Raw genomic sequence first — 16,200 nt, 5'->3', positions numbered from 1 at the left:
TTCATCTAAGATGATGATGATAATTAGACTGAAAATAAATGGTATTGTTATTATTATTACTATTATTGTTAGTCTTGTTATTATTATTTATTATTATTATTGTTGTTGTTGTTGTTGTTATCATCATCATCACCATCATTATCATTATTATTATTATTTCTGTTGTCGTTATTTTCATTATTAATACTCGGAAATCATCATTTCTGAAAATTAATGGCAGGGGGAATAATTATTCAACTGAAAAAGGGGGCGGATGGGGGTAAAGGGGGAATGGAGGGGACTGAGGAAAGAGAGAGAGAGAGAGAGAGAGAGAGAGAGAGAGAGAGAGAGAGAGAGAGAGAGAGAGAGAGAGAGAGAGAGAGAGCACTTAGTCTTCCGTGTTTGTAGCTCTGTGCTTCTCATAATGTGGAAAAGATAAAGAGTACAAAATGCAAAAAATTCGGAACTGTTATATTAATACTCAGACTGGTAAGTAATTATGGACGAACACCGTCATGAGTTAGAATATATCACGGTCAACAGACGTTTTCATTGAGTCTTTCAACAGCATTAATTTGACATATCGTAAACGTAAAATTCTCCTTTCACGTGATATGTCTATCCGTTCTTATCGTGCTTATACATGAATAGCTTATACATAGAATAAAGATTGTTTGACCTTACCTGTCTAAAGCACCCCTCACACACTATAGAATAAAGATTGTGTGACCTTACCTGTCTAAAGCACCCCTCACACACAACTGAATAAAGATTGTGTGACCTTACCTGTCTAAAGCACCCCTCACATACAATAAAGATTGTCTGACCTTACCTGTCTAAAGCACCCTCACACACAATAGAATAAAGAATGTCTTACCTTACCTGTCTAAAGCACCCCTCACACGCAATAAAATAAAACTTGTGTGACCTTACCTGTCTAAAGCACCCCTGACATACAATAGAACACAGATTGTCTGACCTTACCTGTCTAAAGCACCCATCACACAATAGAATAAAGATTGACCTTGTCTAAAGCACCCCCCACATACCACAGAGCAAAGATTGTCGGACCTTACCTGTCTAAAGCACCCCTCACACACAATAAAGATTGTCTGACCTTACCTGTCTAAAGCACCCCTCACATACAATAGAAGCCCTCGGGTTCTCTCTGGTCTTCAGATTAAAAAAAAAAAAAATCTTAAAAGCACCCCAAAAAGTCTCTCGAATTTCGGCCACCGTTGTCTTCCTTTCGTTTATTTACTATTCATTTATCATTATCATTATTACATTATCATCATTATTATTATTATTATTATTATTATTTTGTGCACCTGCTGTCTAAAATTCGCTGCCTGTTGGTCTTCGGCACCAACCAACACTCTCTCTGTTCAAATCCCAGTTAAAAACTCATCTGTTTTGTGTGATTTTTTTTTTCTCCACTGTTAACTTGATCTGTTTTCTACTCGTTGGTAAGCATGTGCACGGAAAAGTGTGGTCAGTCTTTGCCAATGTGTATGGTAAAGTGTGGTTAGTCTTTGCCAATGTGTATGGTAAAGTGTGTTTAGTCTTTGCCAATGTGTATGGTAAAGTGTGGTTAGTCTTTGCCAATGTGTATGGTAAAGTGTGTTTAGTCTTTGCCAATGTGTATGGTAAAGTGTGGTTAGTCTTTGCGAATGTGTATGGTAAAGTGTGGTTAGTCTTTGCCAATGTGTATGGTAAAGTGTGGTTAGTCTTTGCCAATGTGCACGGTAAAGTGTGGTTAGTCTTTGACAGTGTGTATGGTAAAGTGTGGTTAGTCTTTGCGAATGTGTATGGTAAATAAATTGTGGTCAGTCTTTGCGAATATGTATGGTTAAGTGTGGTTAGTCTTTGCGAATGTGTATGGTAAAGTGTGGTTAGCCTTTTCCAGTGTGTACGGTAAAGTGTGGTTAGTCTTTGCCAATGTGTATGGTAAAGTGTGGTTAGTCTTTGCCAATGTGTATGGTAAAGTGTGGTTAGTCTTTGCCAGTGTGTATGGTAAAGTGTGGTTAGCCTTTGCCAGTGTGTACGGTAAAGTGTGGTTTGTCTTTGCGAATGTGTATGGCAAAGTGTGGCTAGTCTTTGCGAATGTGTATGGTAAAGTGTGGTTAGTCTTTGTCAATGTGTATGGTAAAGTGTGGTACGTCTTTGCCTATGTGTACGGTAAAGTGTGGTTAGTCTTTGCCAGTGTGTACGGTAAAGTGTGGTTAGTCTTTGCGAATGTGTATGGTAAATAAATTGTGGTCAGTCTTTGCGAATATGTATGGTTAAGTGTGGTTAGTCTTTGCGAATGTGTATGGTAAAGTGTAGTTAGTCTTTGCGAATGTGTATGGTAAAGTGTGGTTAGTCTTTGCGAATGTGTATGGTAAAGTGTGGTTAGTCTTTGCGAATGTGTCTGGTAAATTGTGGTTAGTCTTTGCGAATGTGAATGGTAAAGTGTGGTTAGTCTTTACGAATGTGTATGGTAAATAAATTGTGGTTAGTCTTTGCGAATGTGTATGGTAAAGTGTGGTTAGTCTTTGCGAATGTGTATGGTAAAGTGTGGTTAGTCTTTGCGAATGTGTATGGTAAATAAATTGTGGTTAGTCTTTGCGAATGTGTATGGTAAAGTGTGGTTTGGGGGGAGGTGCGGGGGCCTGGGGGGGGGGGGAGGAGTGGGAGGGTGGTGGCTGCAGAGGCGCAAGTAATCGATGAGTACAGCCCGGAATGTCTTCCACACACTTCATTAGTATTTCTCACTGATCAAACAAACGTGCATCGCTGTTCACGTGAAGTTACACAATCTGGAAATGGATACTCCAAAGGCATCCAACAATGGAAAAAAAAAAATCGTCCTGCAGAAAGAATTATCCACAGACACGCAAACGTTCACATGGACGGAAGAGGGAAAAGTGTACACATCTTTTTTTTTCCCCCTGCATAAATCATCACACTGGCATTAATTAACTCTGTATATGTGCTGTATACTCTAAGTTTGAATAAAATAGCGATACAACAAGTCATACACAAACTCGACCCTACAATTAAAAAAAAAAGCGAAAAAAAGCGCACTACAATTCAAGCAGAAACTTGAAAAAAAAAGGGGAGGGGGGGGAAGTCATCCACTTAATGGAAAGCTATAATGCTTGGGCAGAAAGCAAGGGACGTATTCCTATATTTCCACTTTCGTCATCTCGTGATTCTCCTTCGTGTCTGCGATGATCACGTGATGATCACGTGCAGCAGATGATGGTGGTGGTGGTGGAGGAGGACCCTGCCGTTCCGTTGTGTCATCCGTGGAGCTTGGCCTTCCTGCTCTTTCAGCATCCTGCTTCTTTTTCTGCACACCGGCATACAATTTTTCATAACTCACCTGGAAATCCTGTGGCCTTGTGTAAAACACCCCCAGCACCCCCTCCCCCTCCCTCGCCACCCCCCCACCCCCGAGCCCCCTCAAGGAACTGTTGAGGGAGGGAGACGGGAGGAGAAGACAGAAAAAAAAAAAAAAAAATCTACAACGATGGACTGACAACACTGCAGAATGGGCGAGGAAAACCATTTGCAGTGACGTAGAGTAGACCCAGGCTTTGACAGACCTGGGGGAATCTGGGGGTTCTCTGTGCGGAGCCCCAATAACTCTTCACAGAGGAAGAAGAAGAAGAAGAAGAAGAAGAAGAAATAGAAAAAGAAGTAGTGCTTGTGGGTAGGTGTTCACTGTGTGTGTGTATGTGCGTGCGTGCGTGCGTGCGTGCGTGTGTGTGTGTGTGTGTGTGTGTGTGTGTGTGTGTGTGTGTGTGTGTGAGCTGTTGTCTTGAGGAGCTGTTGTGTCTTGAGGAGCTGTTGTGTCTTGAGGAGCTGTTGAGTCTTGAGGAGCCGTTGTGTCTTCTGGAGCTGTTGTGTCTTGAGCAGCTGGTGTGTCTTGAGGAGCTGTTGTGTCTTGAGGAGCTGTTGTCTCCAAGAGCTGTTTTGTCTTCAAGAACTGTTGAGTCTTGAGGAGCTGGTGTGTCTTGAGGAGCTGGTGTGTCTTGAGGAGCTGTTGTGTCTTGAGGAGCTGTTGTCTCTCCAGGAGCTGTTGTGTTTTGAGGAGCTGTTGTCTCTCCAGGAGCTGTTGTGTCTTGAGGAGCTGTTGTCTCTCCAGGAGCTGTTGTGTTTTGAGGAGCTGTTGTGTTTTGAGGAGCTGTTGTCTCTCCAGGAGCTGTTGTGTTTTGAGGAGCTGTTGTCTCTCCAGGAGCTGTTGTGTTTTGAGGAGCTGTTGTCTCTCCAGGAGCTGTTGTGTCTTGAGGAGCTGTTGTCTCTCCAGGAGCTGTTGTGTCTTGAGGAGCTGTTGTGTTTTGAGGAGCTGTTGTCTCTCCAGGAGCTGTTGTGTTTTGAGGAGCTGTTGTCTCTCCAGGAGCTGTTGTGTCTTGAGGAGCTGTTGTGTCTTGAGGAGCTGTTGTGTCTTGAGGAGCTGTTGTGTCTTCAGGAGCTGTTGTAGGCCAGCATGCATTATTGTACGTGCACTGTGTCACCTGAGGCGTTTCGAGCTCATCATATGAGGGGCCATACAAGGAACTATTTATCATTATCATATTATTATCATTATCATCATCATCTTCATCATCGTCAACATCATCATCATCATTCTTCTTCTCCTCGTCCTGCTCCTCTTCCTCGTTATTATTATTATTAGTAGTAGTAGTAGCAGTAGTAGTAGTAATAGCAGTAGTACTCTTATCATCATCGTCATCTTCATCATCATCATAATTATTATCATCATCGTCGTCGTCGTCGTTGTCGTCGTCATCTTCGTCGTTTTTTATTATTATTATCATTATCATCATCGTCGCTGTTGTCGTCATCTTCGTTGCCTTTGCTATCATCATCATCATCGTCGTAGTCGTCGTTATCATCATCGTAGTCGTGGTTATCATCATCATCGTAGTAGTCGTTATCATCATAATCATCATCATCGTAGTCGTCGTTATCATCATCATTATCATCATCATCATAGTAATCGTCGTTATCATCATCATCATCATCATCATCGTAGTCGTCGTTATCATCATCATCATCATCATCGTAGTAGTAGTCGTCGTCATCATCATCATCACACCATCATCATCGTGATCATCACCATTATGATTACTATTAGCATCATCATCATCGTCATCATCGTTAAACACACAGCCAAACAACAACAACAACAACAAGAAAAAGAAAACAAACAAACAACCCCCCCACCCCACCCCTCCCACCCCCACCCCCCCGAACCTGAGCAGCAGAACGTCTGGCGGCATCCCGTGCAGCGTCCTTCATCACCGGCCTCATCTTCGCCACAGTCGCCGCGGGGCGACGGCCGGAGACACTGCCGCCGTTCGAACCACGCCCCGCCGCCGCCGCCGCCGCTGCCGCTGTGGGAGGCTGGAGACTGGAGGAGGAGATGGTGACGTGGCGAGGCGTCAACGGTGAGGAGGAGGAGGAGGAGGAGGAGGGGGATGTCTTTTTCCTCCCACGGCTGGGCCCAGGCATGGTGCTGGCTGCTGTTGCTCCTGATGCTGACGCTGACGCTCCTCCTCCTCGTCCTCCTCCTCCGGAAACCGACGCTATAGTCGTCGCTGCTGGTGCTGCTGTAAAGAGAAAGAGAGAGATAACGATAAGGATGACGATATGTATGTATGTCTGTTCAGATAAAGGCCAAAGCCCCTTACTGAAAGGGGTAACATTAAAAGAGACTGTATAGAATTAGCAAGACACACAGTAAATCGACAATACAATCCAACCCAATAGCTGAGAAAGAATGAGAGAGAGAGAGAGAGAGAGAGAGAGAGAGACAGACAGAGACAGACAGAGACAGAGACAGAAAGAGAGATGGGACTGATTATCATTATAGAGGGTTCCCAACAACAACAACAACAACTAAATAAGGTTAACTCACACAGGACAGCCAGTCCTCTCTGAGAGAGAAACAGGAAGGAGCGTTCCTCTGTTACAAGTCCTACCTTCTAACCAAGCCATGCACATAATATTGATTGATTAATATAGATATTTATATAGCGCCTATCCTCAGTCGGATACCAAGCTGTAAGCGCTTTACAAACACGGGGTCATTTACACAACAGGCTGCCTACCTGGGTAGAGCCAACTGATGGCTGCCACTGGGCGCTCATTATTCGTTTCCTGTGTCATTCAATCAGATATCAGGCAAGCACACACACACACACACAGACAGGCATTAACAATTTTACGTGTATGACCGTTTTGTTTATTTACCCCCGCCATGTAGGCAGCCATACTCCGTTTACGGGGATGTGCATGCTGGGTATGTTCTTGTTTCCATAACCCACCGAACGCTGACATGGATCACAGGATCTTTAACGTGCGTATTTGATCATCTGCGTGCGTATACACACGAAGGGTGTTCAGGCACTAGCAGGTCTGCACATATGTTGACCTGGGAGATCGGAAAAATCTCCACCCTTTACCCACCAGTCGCCGTCACCGAGATTCGAACCCGGGACCCTCAGATTGAAAGTTTAACGCTTTAACCATTCGGCTACTGCACGCAAACGTTCGGACATGAAGTGAAAGAGTTCAGGCAATGAGGAAGTTATAATGTTATCCCTCTTTGTCGTTTCTACAGGCTTGTGTATTTTTTTGTACAGAACCTGCAGCCAAAACTTTCATTATTGTTTTGATCACTGCACACACGAAACTGCACACACAAACACGAATACGCACATATGCGCGCCAGTACTATATGGAGTGATGGCCTAGAGGTAACGCGTCCGCCTAGGAAGCGGGAGAATCTGAGCGCGCTGGTTCGAATCACGGCACAGCCCCCGAAATTTTCTCCCCCCCTCCACTAGACCTTCAGTGGTGGTCTGGACGCTAGTCATTTGGATGAGACGATAAACCGAGGTCCCGTGTGCAGCATGCACTTAACTTAGCGCAGGTAAAAGAACCCACGGCAACAAAAGGGTTGTTCCTGGCAAAAATTCTGTAGAAAAATCCACTTCGATAGGAAAAGCAAATAAAACTGCACACAGGAAAAAAAAAAAAAAAAAGGGTGCCGCTGTAGTATGGCGATGCGCTCTCCCTGGGGAGAGCAGCCCGAATTTCACACAGAGAAATCTGTTGTGATAAAAAGAAATACAAATACAAATACAAAACAGTAATACAATAACGAGGACACGGAAAGCTTTACCTTGCGCGCACATGGCAGTTCTCTCAGTCTCTCCGAGGGCTGCGGGGTGAAGCGCGGTCGGGTTGTGGCGTGGCGAGTAGGCAAAGTAAGACAGGCCCAAGAACCTGAACTGGTCCTCAGCAGGAGTTTCACTGCCGTTCGTCCCTGGCTCGGCGACATTGCCAGGAGGACCCGCGCTCGAGTCCGGTGCCGCGGATTTGACTCTGATCGCAGATACAAAATGCTGCTTGTGAGGCTGGAACTTTTTTTTTTTACTTGATTGTGATACTGTTTTTTTCATTTATTTTATTTTATTTCATTTTTTCTTCCTTTTTTTAAATTTTAGTTTATTTTTCAATATACCCCAAAAGTCACTTTCATTTTTCAAGAGGTGATGGTGGTGGTGGTGGTGATGGTGGTGGTGGTCGTGGTTGTGGTGGTGATGGTGGTGATGGTGATGGTGGAGGTGTTGTTGTTGGTAGTGGTGGTGGTGGTGGTGGTGGTGGTGGTGTGTGTGTGTGTGCACTGTGCTAGGATACATTTTCCCCGACAAATAGATCTCTTTTTTTTTATGATAGATTCGGGCTGCTTTCTTTATTAATTAAGGAGATGTGGATTGCAGTGTTGTCAATGTTTCTCCTGTTTTACACCATGCAAAAAGAAGAACCCCCACCACACACACTCGCCCCCCTCCCCACAACCCCCCACCCCCCCAAAAAAGAAAAAAAATGACATGAAAATTTCAGACAAAAGCAGACTGACGATAAACATACCTTATCGGAGACTTGGATGGTTTCTTGAGATCGTCCCTGGACAGAATCAAAGAAAAGAGTTATACAATACTCCAAGATACATCGGCACTTGACGCAACTTCTCATATCTGAATCGTTAACATGTTTCTACATATATATATATTTTTTTACTAAACACATGGTACAATATCTCTCAATCAATACCAAATCCATGTCAGTGTCTGAGGCTTTCAACTGCTGAAATAAAGGTTACAGGTCTCATAGTATTCCACGGTCATTGTGGCGGTGAATGCACAACCACTAATGTCCAGGGTAAGACATGGGAAGGCGGGGCCCAATTCTCTCCCTCCGCCGTTTCAACTTTCCCCCAACCGTAGTCAGGTGATACCCATTCGGAGACACACACACACACACACACACACACACACATGCGGACACATACAGACACACAGAGACACACAGGCACACACAACAACCACGCGCACACACACGATCCATATACAAGATCATTTTGAATCCGGAGACACTGGGAGAGACAGAGAGAGAGAGAGAGAGACACACACACACACACACACACACACAGACACAGAGAGACAGAGAGAGAGACACACACACAGAGCGAGGGACAGAGACAGAGAGAGAGAGACACAGAGAGAGACACACACACACAGAGACATACAGAGAGAGACTCAAAGAGAGACAGAGACACACAGACACAGACACACACACACACACACAGAGACAGAGAGAGAGAGACAGAGAGAGAGACACACACAGACACAGACACAGACACACACACAGACAGACACAGAGAGACACAGAGAGAGAGAGAGAGACAGGGACAGAGAGTGAGGTTAAAAAATCCAAAAACAGGATCTTGAATTTAGAGAGAGAGACAGAGACAGAGACAGAGAGACAGAGAGAGACACACACATATAGAGAGAGAGACAGGGACAGAGATGGAAGGTAAACAAATACAACAACAAAAAACAAACAAACAAACAAACAAAAAACAAACAAACAAACACACGCCAGGGACACAAAAATCTACAGTTTACACACATTGGCCCAACAGCCGAGGAGCGCTTCTTCAGCTGGTACACCCCGACCGCTGCCAGCACGACAGCCAGAGAGCAGCAGAGAACGATGGCCAGCAGCTTGACGGTGTTGGCCTCACAGCGGAACCCGTCCACCAGGTCCACACAGTCGGTGATCGGGCTGCAGGTGGCCGTGTTACACTCGTTGGTCTCTGTCTGGCACCACTGGCCTTTTTGGGGGGAGGGGACAACAAGACACAGGACATCGTGTTGTGTTTGTGTTGCGTTCTATCGTAATGTACTGTACTGTGTTGTACTGTGTTGTGTTGCGTTTTACTGTATTGTATTGTATTGTATTGTGTTGTGTTGTGTTGCATTGAGTTTTATTGTATTGTATCGTACTGCGTTGGGTTACGCAGCTGGTCAGGCATCTGCTTGGCAGATGATGTGGTGTAGCGTATATGGATTTGTCCGAACGCTGTGACGCCTCCTTGAACTACTGAAACTGAAACTGATCGTACAGTATTGTGTTGTGTTGTACTGCGTTTTATTGCATTGTATTAAAATATTGTATCGTACTGCATTATGTTGTGTTGCGTTGTGTTGTGTTGTGTTGTGTTGTGTTGTGTTGTGTTGTGTTGTATTGTATTGTATCGTACTGCATTACGTTGTGTTGCATTGTATTGCGTTGTATTTCGTTGTATTGTATTGTATTGTATCAGACATTATTTTGTATCATATTGTATCGTATCGTATTGTATCGTATCGTATCGCATAGTATTGTATTGTACAGTATGTTATCAGATATCGTATCGTATCGTATCGTATCGTATCGTATCGCATGGTATTGTACTGTACTGTATTTCATCAGATACCGTATCGCATCGTATCGTATCGTACTGTATCCTATCGTTGTATTGTATTGTACCAGACATTATGTTGCATCGTATTTTATCATATCGCATTGCATTGTATTGTATCATAGTGTATTGTTTCAGCCATTGTGTCGTATCGTATTGTATCACATTATATTGTATTGTTTTGTAGTGTATTACATCATACACTGTGTTGTATCGTATCGTATCATACTGTATTATATATTATCGTATCGTATAGTATCGTACCATCTCGTATTGTACTGTATTTTATCAGATATGGTATCGTATCGTATCGTATCGTATTGTGTTGTACTTTATTTTATCAGATATCGTATCGTATCGTACTGTATCGTATCGCACTGTATTGTATTGTATTGTATTGTATTGTATTACACTTTACTGTATTGTAAAAGCTGACAACAACGGAGCTGCTTACCTTCGTACCCTGGGTCACAGTGACATCGATAAGGGTCAAAGGTGCTGACCCTCCTGGCCTCGTAGCACGTGCCCGGCGAGTTCCGTGGCTGACAAACGCCGTGGACACAAGGGTTGAGCACAACCAGGACGTTCAAGGTCACCTGCAAACTGTATGACCCGGCAGCGTCCTTGACCCTGGCGTCGTAGACCACGTGACCCACGTAGTTCGGGGGAGCGCTGAGGATTATTTCTTTGCCGCCGATGCCGGCGGAAGCGGTCAGGTCGAGATCTGACAGGCGGGCATCGTCCAGAGTGATGCTGTTCTCTGTGATGCTGGCACCTGGAATTCCCACCCCCCCCACCCCCAACAAAGCAGCAGAAAAAAGAAAACCCATCAATGAATGGAAGCAAAATATCACAGAGAGGAAAGAACACTACAACACGCACTTTTAGCTGAATGCATGCGCAGAGATACAAGAAGTTATAGATGTGCACGCTTTTCTGCGAATGCATGAACTGGTAAGGTTTTAAAATGATGCAGTCCATATTTGTCTCAATTTCATCACGGCTGCCTCTTTCATGCACACGTACAACGCGCGTGTATGTGCGTACACACACGCGCCCCCTCCCCTCCCATACACAGCAGAAGGTCAACTGACTGCAGTAACGCACGTGTTTTCATTGTGTTTTGCTATGTTTCTTTGTGTTTACAATATACTTCTTTCTCAAGCTCCTCTTTTAAGGCGAGGACCAGATGTTAAAACAACAACAACATGAACAACATATTCCTTGCTTGTCTGTTATCGTATGATATGATATGGGTATTAAAAAGCGTCAGTCCTCGGTCAAAGACCACGCTCTCTAAGCGTTTTACAAACACGGAGTGGAGTCATTTTGCACAACAGACTGTATACCCAGGAAGAGTAGATTGATAGCAGCATTTCGGCACTCAACATTAGTTTCCTGAGTCACTCATTCAGGTTTCAGTCTCTCTCTCTCTCTCTCTCTCTCTCTCTCTCTCTCTCACACACACACACACGTAACATTTTACGTGTCTGACCATTTGTTTATTACCCCACCATGCAGTTACCCATACTTCGTTTTCGGGGGTGTGCAGGCTCGAACTCTAGGAAACTCGGGCGAAAAGCCCGCACTCTTTCCATTCGCCCACCACACACTCGTCATATATAAAAGATAAGACTTGATTTAGCACACCCCTCCCCCACCACCACTACACACCAGTCATATATAAAGGATAAGACTTGATTTAGCACCCCCCTCCACCACCACATACCCGTCATATATAAAGGATAAGACTTGATTTAGCACCCCCCCTCCCCCACCACCACACACGTCATATATAAAGGATAAGACTTGATTTAGCACCCCCCCTCCCCCACCACCACTACACACCCGTCATATATAAAGGATAAGACTTAATTTAGCACACCCCCCCTCCCCCACCACCACACACGTCATATATAAAGGATAAGACTTGATTTAGCACCCCCCCCCTCCCCCACCACCACACACGTCATATATAAAGGATAAGACTTGATTTACCACCCCCCTCTCCCACCACACATACGAACCCCCCGCCATCCCCCCAACACCCCCCCCCCCCGAACCCCCCCGCGTCCGCATCCCCGCCCCCTTCCCAAACCTTCCACCTCCACCCGACACAAACACAATCGACAACAACTACCTGGCTGCACCACGGTGGTATTACTGACGAAGCTCAGAGCACTGTCTGTGGGGTCCACATCGGAGAAGACGACCACTCCCAGGACGAGGTCCTCGGAGGAGCTGTTGGCCTCTCTGAACACCGTGTAGTTCAGCCCGTTTCCCGCTGCCGGGCCCACGGCCAGTTCCTGACGAACCTCCACGCTGTTGTTCTCACCTGCAGTGCCAGGTGGGGTTTGTTTTTGATTGGCTGGTTGAGTTTGATTGACATGACTATTACAGTTTCAGTTGTGAAGTTTCGAGTCTCGAGGAGGCGTCACTGCGTTCGGACGAATACTATCCATGCGCTACGCCACATCTGCTAGCACATCTGTTAGGCAGATGTCTGTGTCTCACGAGCAGCCGTAACCCAACGCGGCGCTTAGTCAGGCCTTTTATATATATATATATATATATATATATATATATTTTTTTTTTTTTAAGGCCCAACACTCGGCTTATATCACAGATTGACATAAGTTTACATTTGGGCCAACAGCAAAATGAGAGCTGTATTATTAATGGTTTCTCCACTCAATGGGAAACCACTTACAGCTTCGTCTTTTGTGAAGGACTATGACTCTCAAACTAGGAGGCAAAATTGCACTGGCTCTAAGTGCTGCAGCCTTGTGAGCTAGTTGGCCTTTGGGAACCATCCCAACGCTGACTGTCCTAAAACCCACTTGGCGGAGAGAGTGGGAATGTACTTGGGCAAGACACTCTCCACTATAATCAAATTCTAGCCCAAATAGTCGGAACAGCAGTTGCCTCCTCTGCTGTTCTGATGGTCATAGTCGGACACAATTGACTATCATATATATATCTATCGGATGTCCCCCAAAAAGTGAACCGCTTTTTTATAAGTATTTTCTCAGTGATAGAGAAACTGAATTCACTGGAAATTTTCACACAGTAACCTTTGGGTATCATCAACAATTCTGCAAAATATTTAAAAGTTCGGACGCAAATTATGCTAGTATAACCAAATATCAAAAAAACACGTGTCACCCACCTGGCAGGTAGACGATGTCCGGTGGGTCGTTGACGTCTGTGATGTGGACGCTGATGTTAAAAGTGACCACGTTAGGTACCATCCCCAGGGCCTGGTTTGAGGCCGACAGCACCTCTTCACCTGTACATACATAGCAAGCTGACCATCTGTGTTTCTACACCTGTACATAGCAAGCTGACCACCTGTGTTTCTTCACCTGTACATACATAGCAAGCTGACCATCTGTGTTTCTACACCTGTACATACATAGCAAGCTGACCATCTGTGTTTCTACACCTGTACATACATAGCAAGCTGACCATCTGTGTTTCTTCACCTGTACATACATAGCAAGCTGACCATATGTGTTTCTACACCTGTACATAGCAAGCTGACCACCTGTGTTTCTTCACCTGTACATAGCAAGCTGACCATCTGTGTTTCTACACCTGTACATAGCAAGCTGACCATCTGTGTTTCTACACCTGTACATAGCAAGCTGACTATCTGTGTTTCTTCACCTGTACATAGCAAGCTGACTATCTGTGTTTGTTCACCTGTACATAGCAAGCTGACCATCTGTGTTTCTACACCTGTACATACATAGCAATCTGACCACCTGTGTTTCTTCACCTGTACATACATAGCAAGCTGACCACCTGTGTTTCTACACCTGTACATACATAGCAAGCTGACCATCTGTGTTTCTACACCTGTACATACATAGCAAGCTGACCATCTGTGTTTCTACACCTGTACATACATAGCAAGCTGACCATCTGTGTTTCTACACCTGTACATACATAGCAAGCTGACCACCTGTGTTTCTTCACCTGTACATAACAAGCTGAACGTATGTGATTCTTCTCCTGTACATAGCAGGCTGACCACCTGTATTTTTTCACATGTGCATAACATTCTAAACATATGTACTTCTTTACATGTGCATAGAAAATTGAACATCTGTACATCTTCACCTGTGCAGAGCAAATTGAACACCTGTACGTCTTTGTCGGTATGCATCGAATTTTGCACATCTGCACTTCAGGGTACAGGGTCAATTGAACATTTGTTCTTGTTCATATATTTGCATTTGTATTTCTTTTTGTCACAACAGATTTCTCTGTGTGAAATTCGGGCTGCTCTCCCCAGGGAGAGCGCGTCACTACACCACAGCGCCACCCATTTTTGACTCACTTGTGTAAACAAAGTGAGTCTATGTTTTAACACGGTGTTCGGTTGTCTGTGTGTGTGTGTGTGTGTGTGTGTGTGTGTGTGTGTGTCCGTGGTAAACTTTAACATTGCCATTTTCTCTGCAAATACTTTGTCAGTTGACACCAAATTTGGCAAAAATTCAGTTCTTTCCAGTCATCTTGTTTAAAACAATATTGCACCTCTGAGATGGGCACAAAAACTAAAAAAAGAAGCCAAATTATATGCAAACTGAATTTACTGTTGTATTTATATTTTTTTTATTCTCTAAACGGCACTTTGATCTGATATTCTGACACAACAACAAGACGAGTCATTTTTATCATTTTTTGTTCAAACAGGAACTTCTTTTGCTAAGTATGGAAGTTTTATTTATTTTGCATGTCTTTGGTGTAGATAGTAAAAAAAGTAAATTAATCTGTAATTAATGCCAGGGGACTTAATTTGCTTTAAACCGATCTTTCTCATCTTAAACATTACATTTTGAAATTACACACAGTACACAAAAAGCTTGTGTGTTTTACTCTCAGTGTACTGGGCTTTCAATATGTTCATTCACCCAAGTGGTCTTTTTCGGAAAATACTAAAATCAATACAGACGAGTGGACTTTATAGATCTATTGGCTGAGCCCTGAAGGTCATGGGCAAAAACCAATTGCGTACACATGCTTATACATATTCAAAGCGCGTGCTCATATTCTTCGCGAACGCGAACGACGCCATTTTGTTTCAAGTTGTTGACCTGCCCGTTCAATCCTATATTCAATCGACAATACACGATAACATGTGATGGAAAGTTGGAGAAGGAGACAGTTAAATATTTATTCAGAGAAAGATTTGTGAACGCTCTCATCACTTACTGGATTATGCCCCAAACTGCCATAAAAATATCAACAGAATCAGTCCGAATTCACAGTTAAAAATAATAAACCATGAGAGTCAATACCCTTGAACTGATGAAATGTAAAAATTTCCGGTCTTGACTTTTCTCAAAATGAAGTGCTTTTCACTTCATACGACGTTTAGAAGTACTTGTACTTGGCTCTACATGTTATTAGTTTAACAAAATACTCAATTTTCATATCAACTTTAAAACTATAAAACTAGAATGAACATAAAAGAGAAATTGAATCGACCGTGTCAACAGGGTGTAACTAAACTTGTACATCTATCTAGATCCAGAGAAAACGGCTAACTGTTGCTGTGTGATTGCAGCGATAGCCACGTCTCCTTTACCGCGGACTTAAAAAGAATTTTTAATTGCGCTTAAAGATTGTTTGAATGCCAAAGATACACCAGAATAATATGATTTAAACAGCATTCTCACTGCGAATACCGCAATCGATTTATCGCCCTTTAAGAAAGCATGTTTAAATATTATATTTTTGAACATCAGCTAAGGAGCCCCGATAGTGTAATGCGTAAGACAGTTTCTTCTCACCCGAACACGCAGGGTTCGAATCTGCCGTTAGGACTTTTCTTTTCTTTTCTCTTTTTCTTTTAACCCGAAGCTTTTTAATAACAAATACAGAACACATTTTAATGATTAGATTTTTTTTTAAAGTGTATCACAAGTGAGTCTTGAAGGCCTTGCCTCTCTTGTTTTTGTATTTTTTCCTGCGTGCAGTTTTATTTGTTTTTCCTAACGGAGTGGATTTTTCTACAGAATCTTGCCAGGAACAACCCTTTTGTTGCCGTGGGTTCTTTTACGTGCGCTAAGTGCATGCTGCACACGGGACCTTGGTTTATCGTCTCATCCGAATGACTAGCGTCCAGACCACCACTCAAGGTCAAGTGGAGGGGGAGAAAATATCGGCGGCTGAGCCGTGATTCGAACCAGATTCGCTCCGATTCTCTCGCTTCCTAGGTGGACGCGTTACCTCTAGGCCATCACTCCACTTTGCATAGCAAACTGAACATCTGCCCTTCTTCGCCTGTTCTGAGCAATTTGACCATCTGCATTTCTTCACCTCTGCAGAGCGAACTGAACATCTGTACTTCTTGACCTGTGCAGTGCATTTCAATGCTACACGGGTATTTTTGTTTGTTGGTA

General features: G+C 43.8%; 1 protein-coding gene across 1 annotated transcript in view; it reads right to left on the bottom strand.

The window, feature by feature from the left end:
- Nucleotides 1-697: 697 nt before the first annotated feature.
- The window catches only part of LOC143287914 (uncharacterized), a 132,061-nt gene continuing 116,558 nt past the window's right edge, over nt 698-16,200 (bottom strand). The window contains exons 63-70 of the mRNA XM_076596156.1: nt 12,957-13,076; nt 11,928-12,122; nt 10,242-10,562; nt 8,953-9,157; nt 7,912-7,947; nt 7,160-7,362; nt 5,227-5,582; nt 698-3,316 (exon numbers count right to left, since the gene is read on the bottom strand). Coding sequence (XP_076452271.1) covers nt 3,149-3,316; nt 5,227-5,582; nt 7,160-7,362; nt 7,912-7,947; nt 8,953-9,157; nt 10,242-10,562; nt 11,928-12,122; nt 12,957-13,076 — 1,604 coding nt within the window. The 3' untranslated portion in view covers nt 698-3,148. The remainder of the gene's footprint in view (nt 3,317-5,226; nt 5,583-7,159; nt 7,363-7,911; nt 7,948-8,952; nt 9,158-10,241; nt 10,563-11,927; nt 12,123-12,956; nt 13,077-16,200) is intronic.

Source organism: Babylonia areolata, chromosome 12 (assembly GCF_041734735.1).
Source record: "Babylonia areolata isolate BAREFJ2019XMU chromosome 12, ASM4173473v1, whole genome shotgun sequence".
Classification (NCBI taxonomy): domain Eukaryota; kingdom Metazoa; phylum Mollusca; class Gastropoda; order Neogastropoda; family Buccinidae; genus Babylonia; species Babylonia areolata.
This window is presented reverse-complemented; position numbering and strand designations above follow the sequence as displayed.